This window comes from Myxine glutinosa, chromosome 7, assembly GCF_964187855.1.
Source record: "Myxine glutinosa chromosome 7, kmMyxGlut1.1, whole genome shotgun sequence".
Classification (NCBI taxonomy): domain Eukaryota; kingdom Metazoa; phylum Chordata; class Myxini; order Myxiniformes; family Myxinidae; genus Myxine; species Myxine glutinosa.
The window spans coordinates 93309329-93323422 of NC_136267.1; the positions used below are offsets into that span (position 1 = coordinate 93309329).

At 51.7% G+C, this 14094-nt stretch overlaps 1 protein-coding gene across 6 annotated transcripts in view; it reads right to left on the reverse strand.

The window, feature by feature from the left end:
• The window catches only part of LOC137431420 (integrin beta-1), a 125200-nt gene that overhangs the window by 103079 nt on the left and 8027 nt on the right, over window positions 1-14094 (reverse strand). The window contains exon 1 of one of the 6 annotated variants that reach the window (XM_068122717.2): window positions 8690-9170. The exons of 3 other annotated variants lie outside the window; for them this stretch is intronic. In XM_068122717.2, the coding sequence (XP_067978818.2) occupies window positions 8690-8719 (30 nt within the window). In that variant the 5' untranslated portion in view covers window positions 8720-9170. Of the gene's footprint in view, window positions 1-8689; window positions 9171-14094 lie in introns of those variants that run through there. 2 more of the 6 variants (XM_078782000.1, XM_068122718.2) reach the window with 2 other exon arrangements.

Sequence of the window (14094 nt, forward strand, 5' to 3'; positions counted from 1 at the left end):
CAACGATAATACAATACAGTTGATAACAATTGGTATTAAAGTAAAGTATCGACTTATTGATCAGAATGGTTGTGAGGAAGCTATAGTATTACACTCGGATCATGCTGGCCCAATATTCTGCATGTGCACAATTTATTGTTTATTTACTTGTTCTATTGCACCAGCCCAGTTCGTTTTGAACCATCACAAACAAATACTGTTGTTGTGCTTCCCCCTCTCTCTTCCTTGTCTCCTTCTTGCCTCCCGGTCTTTTTTTATGTTCTATGTGTTAGCTCTTACACCAGCCTCGACCTGGTATGCAAAAAAATATTAGGACTATCCATTATTCCATAGCCCAAGGACATGCATTTCAGTAAGAATATCGAGCGAGGATAATATGAGCAGCAAATGGACAGGTAGCGAAAGGTAGACCATATCACTATATTGGTTACTCTCATCACTATGTCAATTAACCTCATCACTATATCTGTTAACCTCATCACTGTCAGTTAACCTCATCGCTATATCGGTTACTCTCATCACTGTCAGTTAACCATCATTATATCTGTTAACCTCCTCACTTTATCTGTTAGTCATTTCATATGTTAACCTCATCACTATATCAGTCAACCTCATCATTTCATTTGTTAACCTCATCACCAATTCGGTTATCCTCATCACTATGTCAGTTAACCTCATCACTGTATCTGTTAACCTCATCACAATATCGGTTACCCTCATCACTATGTCAGTTAACCCCACTCAGTTAACTTCATCGCTATATCGGTTACTCTCATCACTGTCAGTTAACCATCACTATGTCAGTTAACCTCATCACTTTATCTGTTAGTCATTTCGTATGTTAACCTCATCACTATATCGGTTACCCTCATCACTATATTAGTTAACATCATTTCATTATTTGTTAACCTCATCACTAATTCGGTTACCCTCATTGTCAGTTAACCTCACCACTATGTCAGTTAACCTCATCACAATATCGGTTACCCTCATCACTGTCAGTTAACCTCATCACAATATCGGTTACCCTCATCACTGTCAGTTAACCTCATCACTATATCGGTTATCTCACGGCGTAAGATGGAAGCTTTAGGGTTTGAAATCACAGTAGTATAGTTTTGTCGGTTACAAACTTTCTCAGCTGATCCGGGTTTATGAGTTCAAAACGACGGCTTCAGTCGCTTTGCATGCCGCGTCACACTCGTACTCAATGAGCGCATTGTCTGTGTCGGCGAACGGCTCTCAGGACGGATTATGACTCGGAGCACGTTCCACTACCTGCACATCATCGCCGTTACACGAGTCCTTGCGGCGCAGCACAAACACCGGGATTCCCGTGATTCGACACGCGTGAACACTCATGTTTATCTGTGCTAATTACCCGGCTCGCCTTTTGTGCACGTGTTCGCTCACGTGCGCACGCTCTTCATCCTGAATTCGTTATTACCCTGTGCCCGCGAAGCGAAAAACGAGGTTAAGCATTCAAGTGCGTACATGTGCCGTGTCAGCATTTTAAAAATTCATTTTCTCGGCAAACGTTGGTCCGATTGACACGAAAGTTTACCATAGAAGCGACTCCGCCTGTAGAATTTTTTTTATTCATAATTATGACGTCATAGGTCACGTGGTATAGACGCCATCTTGGAAAAACGTTCCACCTCTATCTCCCAAACCGCTCAATGGAAAAAATTGAAGCATGGCTCATTGTCAAGTAGTCGCCATGGGGAATAAGATATGTTAATGATGTCATCGGTGTCTTAATTATGACGTCATAATTCAACAAGTACAATGCGTGATCTGATCAGTATGAATAAAACAAGATTTCCTCTGCAACTGTTAGTCCGATGGACACAAAATTTTCAGAATATGTGCAGCTCCTGTATAATTTTTTAATGATAATTATACTGTCATAGATAACGTGGTACAGACGCCATCTTGGAAAAAAGTCGAAAAAAGTTGCACCTGTAGCGGTTACCGCTGGGTGTACACAATCGCCTTGCACCTGCCAGGACGCGGCCAGGGCGCAATCGCCATGCCGGGCTCGTCCGGACGGGCCCAGACGCGCCTCTCCCGGGCATGCCCGAACTCGCTGTTCCCGGGCTCGCCCGAACCTCCCGGGCATGCCCGGTCTCGTCTTTCCCGGGCATGCCCGCTCTCGCCTTTCCAGGGCTCGCCCAGAACGCCCGGGCATGCCCGCTCTCGCCTTTCCAGGGCTCGCCCAGAACGCCCGAGCATGCCCGGTCTCGCTTTTCCCGGGCAAACGCTCCGGCATAAATGTGTATATATATTGCTGCCCGAAAAACGGGCTTTTCAGAGTACCCGAGTTTGATACGTGCAATAAAGCAACTCGGACGAATTTCCGTCTTTGGTCGCGTCAATTCTTTCGACTCGCGTTGGAGCACAGCTCCTTCATTGGTGACCCCGAACATGGATACGGCAGTGGCTCTTAAACTGCCTACCTTCTGGGAGGCTCACGTGGCTGTTTGGTTCGCCCAGGCGGACTCCCAGTTCGCCCTGCGAGGCATCACGGCCAACGACACCCGCTTCCACCATGTCGTGGCAGCGCTCGGCTCCGCCACCGCGGCCCGCCCCCTGAGCCTCCTTGAGCGCCCGCCAGCTGCTGACAAGTATGACGCGATTAAGACGCTCCTCCTCGACGCTTTCGCCCTCTCACCGGCGGCACGCGCACGACGCCTGCTCGACCTGCCCGAGCTCGGCGACACGCGCCCGTCCGAGCGCATGGACTACATGCTCTCGTTGCTCGGTGAGCACTCTCCGGATTTTCTGTTCCGCGAGCTGTTCCTTCGCCAGCTGTCTCACCCGGTATGCCTCGCCCTGGCTGGCACGTCGATCACAGATCCCCGCGCCCTCGCCAGGGAAGCCGACAAGATCTCCTCGGCGGGCCAGCACATCGGAGCGGCTACCTGGAGCCCGCCGCCGTCCGAGGCGACGCCCACGACGCCCGAGCGCCCTGCGCGGTTGGAGGCCGAACTGCCGGTGCAACTGGCGGCCACCATGCCGCGCCGACCGCTTCCAACACGACGGCCGGGGCCTCCACCTGACCAGGCGTGGTGTTATTACCATGCCAGGTTTGGACACAAGGCTCGGACATGCCGACCCCCGTGCACTTTCGGCAAATCGGGAAACGGCCGGGCCGGCGTTCATTACCAGCCATGAGCGCCGGCCACTTGGGCAACTTGCTTTTTATTAAGGACAAAGCGTCCGGGCGGCGTTTCCTTTGTGACACCGGCGCCCAACTGAGCGTCATACCCGCCTCCGAGCAGGACAGGCGGAACGCCGTTTGCGGCCCCTGTTTGGTCGCTGCTAATGGATCGGCCATACGCACTTTCGGCCCGCACGACGTCACCCTCTGCTTCGGCAGCCAGCGCTTTCAGTGGACCTTTGTGACCGCCAGCGTCCCCATGGCTTTGCTGGGCGCCGACTTCCTCTGCGCGCACGGGCTGCTGGTCGACGTCAAACGACGTCGCCTTGTCAACGCCGAGACCTTCAGCTCCCTGGTGTGTACGATGAGCAGCTCCGTGCCGACCGAACTGGCATGCGCCCTCCCGACGGCGAACGATTTCGCTCGCCTGCTCGCGGAATTCCCGGCCCTCACGCGGCCGACGTTTTCGGCCGTCGCAGTGCGACATGGGATCGAGCACCACATACCCACTACGGGCCCGCCGGTCTACGCCAGGGCCCGCCGCCTCGACCCGGCCAAGCTCGCCGTGGCAAAGGCCGAGTTCGACGCGTTGGAGCGCCTCGGCATCGTGCGGCGCTCCGATAGCGCGTGGGCCTCACCACTGCACATCGTGCCAAAGCCGGGGGGCGGATGGCGCCCGTGTGGCGACTACCGCCGCCTCAACGACGCTACAACCCCCGACAGGTACCCGATCCCGCATATCCAGGACTTTTCCGCCCATTTGGCGGGACGGGTCATATTTTCTAAAATTGACCTGATACGGGGATACCACCAGGTACCTGTCCGGCCGGCCGACGTCCCGAAGACGGCCGTCATCACGCCGTTCGGCCTGTTCGAATTTTTGAGGATGCCGTTTGGCCTCAAGAACGCGGCCCAGGCGTTCCAACGCTTGATGGACGGCGTGCTGCGTGACCTGCCATTTCTTTTCGTCTATCTGGACGACATCCTCGTCGCCAGCACGTCCCGCGCCGAGCACCTCCTCCACCTCCGAACACTGTTCGGTCGCCTCAGCGAGCACGGCCTATTTGTCAACCCGGCCAAATGCCACTTCGGCACAACGACCGTTGACTTTTTGGGCCACCGCATCACCAAGACCGGGGCCGTGCCGATGCCGACCAAGGTCGAGGCCATCACCACGTTCCCGCGTCCCCGCTCCATCAAGGCCCTACAAGAGTTCCTCGACATGGTGAATTTTTATCACCGATTCGTGACCGCGCTGCTCAGCTCATGCGGCCCCTTTACGAGGCCCTCCGGGGCAAGCCGGCCAAGCATGACATCGTCTGGTCCGCGGCCATGGACGCGGCATTCGCGAGCGCAAAGCGGGCCCTCACCGACGCAACGCTGCTGGCTCACCCGGTGCTCGACGCGCCCATCGCCCTCACTACGGACGCCTCCAACTACGCGGTGGGCGCCGTCCATGAACAATGGGTGGACGGGGTTTGGCAGCCACTCGCTTTTTTCAGCCGGCAACTCCGGCCGAACGAGTTAAATACAGCACGTTCGACCGCGAGCTCCTCGGTCTATTCCTGGCCGTTCGCCATTTCCGCCACCTCCTGGAGGGCCGCCCGTTCACGGCTTTTGTCGACCACAAGCCATTGGTTTACGCAATGGCCAAAGTCACGGAGCCGTGGTCGGCCCGCCAGCAGGGCCACCTCTCCGCCGTGTCGGAATTTACCACGGACATCCGGCACGTCGCCGGCAAAGACAACGCCGTGGCCGACTGTCTTTCTCGGGCCAGCGCGAACGCGGTCCACCTCGGCGTGGACTTCGCGCTCATGGTGGCCGACCAGACCACCGACACCTCGGTGCAGGCCCTCCGGGCGGCGGACACGGGCCTCCGCCTGGCCGACATCCCCTTCGCGGACACTGTCCTGCTCTGCGACGTCTCCCAGGGCCAGCCTCGCCCCATCGTGCCCATTACCTGGCAGCGCCGCATCTTCGCCTCCATCCACGGCCTTTCTCACCAGGGCCGGAAAGCTTCTCAGAAGCTGGTGTCGGCGCGTTTCGTCTGGCACGGCCTTCGACGGGACGTCCGCGACTGGGCCAACGCCTGCACGGCCTGCCAGCGGGCCAAGGTCCACCGCCACACCCAGGCCCCGCTGGCACCTTTCACCGTGCTTGAACGGCGTTTCGACCATGTCCACGTGGACCTGGTGGGTCCCCTGCCCCCATCGCGGGGGTTCATCCACCTGCTCACCATGGTGGACAGGACCACCAGGTGGCCGGAGGCCGTGCCCCTCACCTCCACCACCACCGCCGACGTGGCGCAGGCGTTCATCGCCACCTGGGTCGCGCGTTTCGGCGCACCGGCGAAGATCTCGTCCGACCGCGGCCCACAGTTCACGTCCGAACTTTGGGGCGCGGTCGCCCGCTCGTTGTGAGTCACTCTGCACCGCACCACGGCCTAACACCCCCAAGCCAACGGGTTGTGCGAGCGGTTTCACCGCTCCATGAAGGCCGCACTCATGGCCGGCCTTCAGGACGACGGTTGGGCCGACCGGCTGCCGTGGGTCCTTTTGGGCCTCCGCACGGCCCCCAAGGAGGACCTCCGGGCGTCCGCTGCCGAGCTCGTCTACGGCCAGCCGCTCCGCGTCCCGGGCGAGTTCGTGCCCGACGCTACCAGTCCCTGGTCCGTCGCTCGCCAGCGCTCGGACCTCCAGGAGGCCGCCCGGCGGTTTGCCCCCGTGCCAACGTCCCGCCACGGTGGCCCCCAGTCCTACGTCCGCCCGGCGCTTCGCACAGCGGAGTACGTCTTTGTGCGTCATGACGCGCACCGGGGGCCACTCCGGCCGCCGTATGACGGGCCCTTCCGGGTCCTGCGACGGGGTGACAAGACATTCGTCGTCGACTTCGGCGGCCTGTCGGACCGGATTTCCGTGGACCGCCTCAAACCGGCGCATGTGGACGTCGACCGACCACCACGGTTGGCCCTTCCTCCGCGGCGAGGCCGCCCCCCGTCCCCAGTTCCCCCCGCTCGACCACCCACCACCACATCGGACCCCCCCCCCCCCACGTCCCTCCAGGGGTCGCTTCGGCCGGGTCATCCGGACCCCCCTTAAATTGACCCTGCCGGTGCAGGTCGATTCTGGAGGGGCGTGTGTAGCGGTTACCGCTGGGTGTACACAATCGCCTTGCACCTGCCAGGACGCGACCAGGGCGCAATCGCCATGCCGGGCTCGTCCGGACGGGCCCAGACGCGCCTCTCCCGGGCATGCCCGAACTCGCTGTTCCCGGGCTCGCCCGAACCTCCCGGGCACGCCCGGTCTCGCCTTTCCAGGGCTCGCCCAGAACGCCCGGGCATGCCCGCTCTCGCCTTTCCAGGGCTCGTCCAGGACGCCCGGGCATGCCCGCTCTCGACTTGCCAGGCCTCGTCCAGCACGCCCGGGCAGGTCCAGACTCGCCTTTCCAGGACTCGCCCTTGACACCCGGGCATGCCCGGTCTCGCTTTTCCCGGGCAAACGCTCCGGCATAAATGTGTATATATATTGCTGCCCGATAAACGGGCTTTTCAGAGTACCCGAGTTTGATACGTGCAATAAAGCAACTCGGACGAATTTCCATCTTTGGTCGCGTCAATTCTTTTGACTCGCGTTGGAGCACAGCTCCTTCACACCTCTATATCTCCGAAACCGCTCGATGTAAAAAATTGAAACATGGCTCATTGTCAAGAACTCCCCTTGGGGAATAAGATATGTTAATGATGATGTCATCGGTGCCTTCGTTGTGACGTCATAATTCGACAAGTACAACATGTATCGATCATTGGGAATTTTTTTCCTCAACAACTATTGGTCTGATGGGCATGAAATTTTCACCATAGGAGCGCCTCCTCATGCAGAATATTTTAATGATAATCATGACGTCATATGTCATGTGGTACAGGCGCCATCTTGGAAAAACGGAAAAATGTTGTACCTCTATATCTCCAAAACCGCTGCATGGAAAAAATTGAAACGTGGCTCATTGTAAAGAACTCCGTATGGGGAATAGTTGTTAATGATGACGTCATTGGTGCCATAATTATGACGTCATAATTCGACAGGGACAACGCTTAGTCTGATCAGTTTGAAATGTATTGAGCATGAACTATGCAATAATTATATTAGAGAATATAAATTTATGATGTCATCGCTCACGTGGTCTGGCAGCCATATTGGATCAAAGAAAAAAAAATGTTCAAAAACAGAAGAGTTGGCTCACAACAAGTTGACTGCGCAGGGTAAGTATTCTATGAATACCATCTGGTTTCTCATGTAGTTGTCGCTCAATCGCAGCTCACGGCTCTGCGAATCACAAAACGTCACTCAATGTCGGCCGATGAGAGTCGTTCGAAGCGACCTGGGTCTGATAAACGGTCACGCAAATTACGATGCGCAAATTACGACGTCTAGGTATTATGACGTCATGTTATTAAAATGACGCAAATATTCGCACGTCATTGTGGGATTGGCGCAAGTCTTTCACGAACCGGCTGGCCAGGCTTGACGCTCGACTAAGGTGAGGGCAGGAATTTGGAATTTGTTCAGGGTGCCTACTCTTCGCGAAGGACGCCATGGGATCTTTAACGTCCACCGACTAATACCAGCAGACAGGACAGCCAGCTTAACGTTCATCCGAGGGACGACACACACATTGATCCGACACACACCCTGCCTGTGAAACAATGGGACGACAGTTTATAGCTGTGTCGGGATTCGAACCCAGGCTAGACAGCTTAAAGACGAGTATGACTGCTACCTATAGGGCCGTCACGTGCACATTAATTTCTATGGTAATATTTACTATACAAGTATTATAAATGATTTTTAAGTGATTGCCAATATATCGTCGGCGATCTTTACCCCCAGGATGGAAATAATGCGATTGTGATTTTTGGTTATACCTGAGTGAGTGGGCGTTCAAAATGTTCTCGGAATGAGATATGTATACTCACAATTGTCCAAGAAACGCCAACGTTTTTATTGTTCAACATTAGGCCTACAGTAAATAACATTTCGTTTCTTGGACTGTGTCTACCTCGGTCGTTCCGCTGTGGAATCCCGAGTTAAAGTTCGAAATTCCGCTTTGATTGTGTGAACCCGTAGCCTATATCATGGAGCACACGTTGCGACTCTTTCTGCGGGGACTTGGATGCGATCGATATAATAATCTGACTCAGACGCACCTGGGACGGGAACTCGCACCTGCGCCGCGTCGCGCATGGCACGGACTGAGGTTAAAGGTCAACCCTTGCACAAAGCTTCGGCACATTGAGCATGATCCGTGTGACCCCCCGCGCTCACCTGTCGGACGGAATTCGCAATTGCAATTTGAGAATAATCGCCAGGACGGTGCCCGCGGTATTTTTAGGATCGCATACTCCACTTCGTGTCATTTGTCCGACCGGTATTCTCCATCCCACGCTCTCGTACCATGGGCGGGTGTCGAAGGAACCGTCTGCACTCGTCCGCTTAAAGCAACGTCCTAAACCCAAAATTGTACACTCACCCCGATCGTGAGTTCGCCAGCCGGAGGCATCGAGGACACCGGAGAGTGGAGTTTCTGCAGGTAGCGTCGTGGGACCCTGAGATCCTGGAGAATACTTTGTACCTCGGGCGGTCCACGGTCTCGACCAAAGCGATGACCCTCGCCCGCCGAGCTGGGAATTCGCAGTCGCACTCGGACAGCGCCCGCGACGCGCTCAATACGGAGAGTCCGCTACTGTTCGACTGTACCGGGGAATCCGTGTCAGCACCACGCGGCTCGCTCGCTATTCTTGGCTTGAGACGAACATAGCTCTCAAAACGAGCTCGTTTAAGTCCCAGAGATATAAATATAAATCTCTAAGTAGAATCGGAAATACGTGCGCGATCCAGGTTCACTCTGACCCAACTTAGTGCGACTTGGATCCGAGACATGACCAATTTAATGCAACTGATCCGAGCCATGGCCAACTTAGTGTGACTTTGCTTGGAGACTGCATCAACTTAGTGGGTGCGACTGTGATCTTGGGGTGATCCGAGACATCCTAGACTTAGTGGGTGCGACTGATCGACGACCAACTTAGTGCGACTTTGATCCGAGACATGACCAATTTAAAACAACTGATCTGAGCCATGGCCAACTTAGTGTGACTTTGATTGGAACCTGGATCAACCTGGTCTGTACGACTAGGATCCGAGACACAACCAACTTAGTGCGACTTTGATTGGAGACTGGATCAATTTAGTGGGTGCGACTGTGATCCGAGACACGACCAGCTTAGTGCGACTTTGATCCCAGACACGACCAGCTTAGTGCGACTTTGATCTGAGACACGACCAACTTAGTGTGACTGTGATCCGAGACATGACCAGCTTAGTGCTACTGTGATCTGAGACACGACCAGCTTAGTGTGACTTTGACTGGAGACTGGATAAACTTAGTGGGTGTGACTGTGATCTGAGACACGACCAGATTAGTGCGACTTTGATCCGATACACGACCAGCTTAGTGCGACTGTGATCCGAGACACGACCAACTTAGTGTGACTTTGATTGGAGACTGGATCAACTTAGTGGGTGTGACTGTGATCGAAGACACGACCAACTTCGTGTGACTTTGATCTGAGACACGACCAGCTTAGTGCGACTTTAATCTGAGACACGACCAGCTTAGTGTGACTGTGATCCGAGACACGACCAGCTTAGTGCGACTGTGATCCGAGACACGACCAGCTTAGTGCGACTTTGATTTGAGACTGGATCAACTTAGTGGGTGTGACTGTGATCCGAGACACAACCAACTTAGTGCGACTTTGATCTGAGACACAACCAGCTTAGTGCGACTTTGATCCGAGACACGACCAGCTTAGTGCGACTTTGATCTGAGACACGAACAACTTAGTGTGACTGTGATCCGAGACACGACCAGCTTAGTGCGACTGTGATCCGAGACATGACCAGCTTAGTGTGACTTTGATTGGAGACTGGATCAACTTAGTGGGTTTGACTGTGATCTGAGACACGACCAGATTAGTGCGACTTTGATCTGAGACACGACCAGCTTAGTGCGACTGTGATCCGAGACATGACCAGCTTAGTGTGACTGTGATCCGAGACACGACCAACATAGTGTGACTTTGATTGGAGACTGGATCAACTTAGTGGGTGTGACTGTGATCCAAGACACGACCAACTTAGTGCGACTTTGATCTGAGACACGACCAACTTAGTGCGACTTTGATCCGAGACATGAACAACTTAGTGTGACTGTGATCTGAGACATGACCAACTTAGTGCAACTTTGATCCGAGACATGACCAACTTTGTGTGACTGTGATCCGAGACATGACCAGCTTGGTGCGACTTTGATCCGAGACATGACCAACTTAGTGTGACTGTGATCCGAGACACGACCAACTTAGTGCGACTGTGATCCGAGACACGACCAACTTAGTGTGGCTTTGATTGGAGACTGGATCAACTTAGTGGGTGCGACTGTGATCTGAGACATGACCAACTTAAGGTGACTGTGATCCGAGACACGACCAACTTAGTGCAACTTTGATCTGAGACATGACCAACTTAGTGCGACTGTGATCCCAGATGCGATCGACTTTGTGTCATTGATCTAAAAGGTGACCAACAGTGCAAGTTTGATCCGAGACGTGACAATCTTAATGCAACTTTTATCTGTGTCTGGATTAACATAATGCGACTTTCATCCGAGTCATGACAAAGTAAGTGCGACTTCGTTGTGAGATGCGACCAATTTCGTTTAATTTTGATCTGGAGACGCAACCAACTTAGGGCAACTTTGACCCGAGACACGACCAACTTGTAATTTTGATCTGGAGATGCAACCATCTCAGTGCAACTTTGATCAGAGATATGACCAACTCAGTGCAACTTTGATCTGGAGACGCCACCAACTTAGGGCAACTTTGATCAGAGATATTTGACCAACTCAGTGCAACTTTGACCCGAGATATGACCAACTTAGTGTAACTTTGATCTGGAGACGCAACCAACTTAGTGCGGCTTTGATCAGAGATATGACCAACTCAGTGTGGCTTTAATCTGAGAAGTGACCGAGATGCGACCAACTTAGCAAACTTTCATCTGAGTCACAACAATCGAAGTGCGACTTCAATGGAAGAAGTAACCAACTTTGTGTCACTTTGATTCTTGATGCAGCCAACTCATTGCAACTTTGATTCAAGATGCGACCAACTCAACGGTTTTTGCCATGAGAAATGGCCAACTTAGTGCGTCTTGGATCTGAGAAGCAACAAACTCTGTCCAACTTTGATTAAAGACACGACAAACTTAGTGCAACTTTGATCTGAGATGGGACCAACTCTGTGTGGCTTTGATCTGAGACACGACCAACTTAGTGTGACTCTGATCCAAGAGTAGATCAAATTATTTCAATTATGTTCTCAGGTGTGACCAGCTTAGTGCAACTCAGATCCAAGATTGGACCAACCGAGTGCATCTTTGATCCAAGACGTGACCAACTTATTGCAACTTTGATTGAAGATATGACCAACATATTGCAAATTTAATTCAGACGCAACCAACGTAGTGCAACTTTGTTCTAATAAAATTGCATTTGGATCTGGGGTTGTATGGTTTTTCCATTCTGCATTTTAACGTTGTTTATTATGAGATTTTTTTCCTTGTAAGATCGAGACTCCTGGTGATGAAGAAGGTGATGGAGTATATGAACTGACTGTATAAGGCTGCCACTGTGGCAATCCTCTTGGATAGAACAAGCAAGGGAATAAACAGGAATGTTGCAAAGGAAGGGAGGAAACACCGAACCTGCAAGTAGGAGGTTTGGGTTAGGAGGAAATAATGGGATTAAATAAGATCAAGGATAAGGATCTGAGATATGACATGAGGTTGTGGTGCACTGCCTGCTTGAAGCCCTGGAGGGAGAGTGGGATTGAAAATCCATAGGAAGCCAGTTGCACAAACGGGAGAAGCGATGGTCACAAGTGTTGAGGTTGTGAAGTCAGCCTGGATTTTGTAAATTTAACCAGGAATGGATTATAGGAAGATTGCATACATCCTGGAGTTGTTGGGGAGAGTTAGAGTGCTGACACAGCAGAAGGCCAGAGAACAGAGAGACCACCAACCTTCCTGCAATATATGACAGCAGGAGACCTTTGCTATGACGTCATTGTGAGAGTTTCCAATGATGTTGAGAGCTTTAGATTCCTGCACAGAATCCAAGAGAGACAGATTTGTTGCTGGAGTGCCAGCCCATGGATGAGAGTGCTACTAGTTGTAGACTGAGAAGTTGTGATTTTTCAAGGAAAGACTTGGAACGGTGGAAGATGCACAGTCTATGGCTGGCTTTGATGGCCATCTTTGCTGTATAGTTTGCCGGTAGAGGTTATGGATGGTGCTGAGACATAGAAGTTTAAGAAACTGAACCTCCATTTTGGTGGAAAAGACTTGTGGGACGTTTGAAAAGTCATTGGTCGTATGTTGGAATTACCTTTCAATCCAATGAATGGCTCATGCAGCAGAATGAACATTAATTAGTAATTACACCCTGAACATATGGATAAGGTGGGCAAGCAATGGACTAAGTAATGAAAATGATAGGATTCAAACCTGTAAACACTCTAACCCTTAGACCTTTATTATTTCAAACACCATTACTCGTCACTGTGAAGATGAAGGGGATGAATACAGATCTTGGAAAATAGGGACGACAAGGAATCAGGGGCCATGAAAAGGATCACTGAATCGGTTAAACCTTAACTCGAATTTATTATATCCCTTACATTGTGGATTGCATTGAAATACAGTCTCTATTTGGGTAAGACACAGTGCTAAACGAGGCAGCGGAATGTACGATGCTGTTTTAATTAGGTGAGGAATGTAATAAAAACGATGCACATTCTTCGTGTAATGAAACAGCCTGCACTCCCAGGTCACGTGAGGTTTACGGGTTGGGGTGGGTGGACCATTAATGGTCAGCTTGCTTACTGGGGACGGGTGGATCCAGGAGAATCTGGGATTGGTGAAAGGAGGGTGAAAAGGAGAATTTCGATTAAGTGGTCTGGCCTAGTGTGTCCACCGTGAACACCATTTTCATGTCCTCCCAGCCCTCGCTAAACTCTTTCACTATTATCCAACAGACCAGTTTAAACAATGGATTGGTTATCAACAAAGAGCTGATACAACGTGTGCCAATCACCATGGAAACCGAGATGCTGCTGACGTTCGTCCCTTCGCTCTTCATCAGAGCAAAAGTGGTCTCAAGGCACAATTAAACCTCCCTCTCTTAATTACTCTGATGAAGGGCTAAGGGTCGAAACATTAGCTGCAAATAGTTTCCCACAGGGGATTAAAATAACTCGTCAGTCTTATTTGATGAAGTCCATTGTTCCTCTCTGCCATTCTACACTCATGCGAGTCACCTCCAATCAGGTCTACCTGCAACAGATTTAGGAGGGTCTCGAAGGCTTTAGTGCCTCCCCTTTCCTCCATTCATAACAATGGGCTCAACTCCTCCTGGAGGAGGGTGGAGTGAGGTAAGTGGTAGAGGGGGTATTAAACAATAATACTAACAACTAGAAAGAGCAATTAAGATGGCCCTGCCACTCTCGCTAGGACTTGTTTGGTGTGGTTTTATAGTATGTATTTTATATACGTACTTATATTCAAATTGTACATATTTTATAGGGGTATTCGGTTGAAAAAAAAGATAACGTATAATAATGGTTACTACTATAGTTGGCCTACATTAGTGCATTATGTGCTGATAAACAGACAAACAAATTAAAAATCACTCATAGAGCGACACTTGGCAAAACAGTCAGACTCAGTCAGCTGATATGAAAATCCTATTCAAATTTCAAGTCAATCGGATGAAAATTGAGGATTATATAAATTAGAAAAAAGTGGTTGACT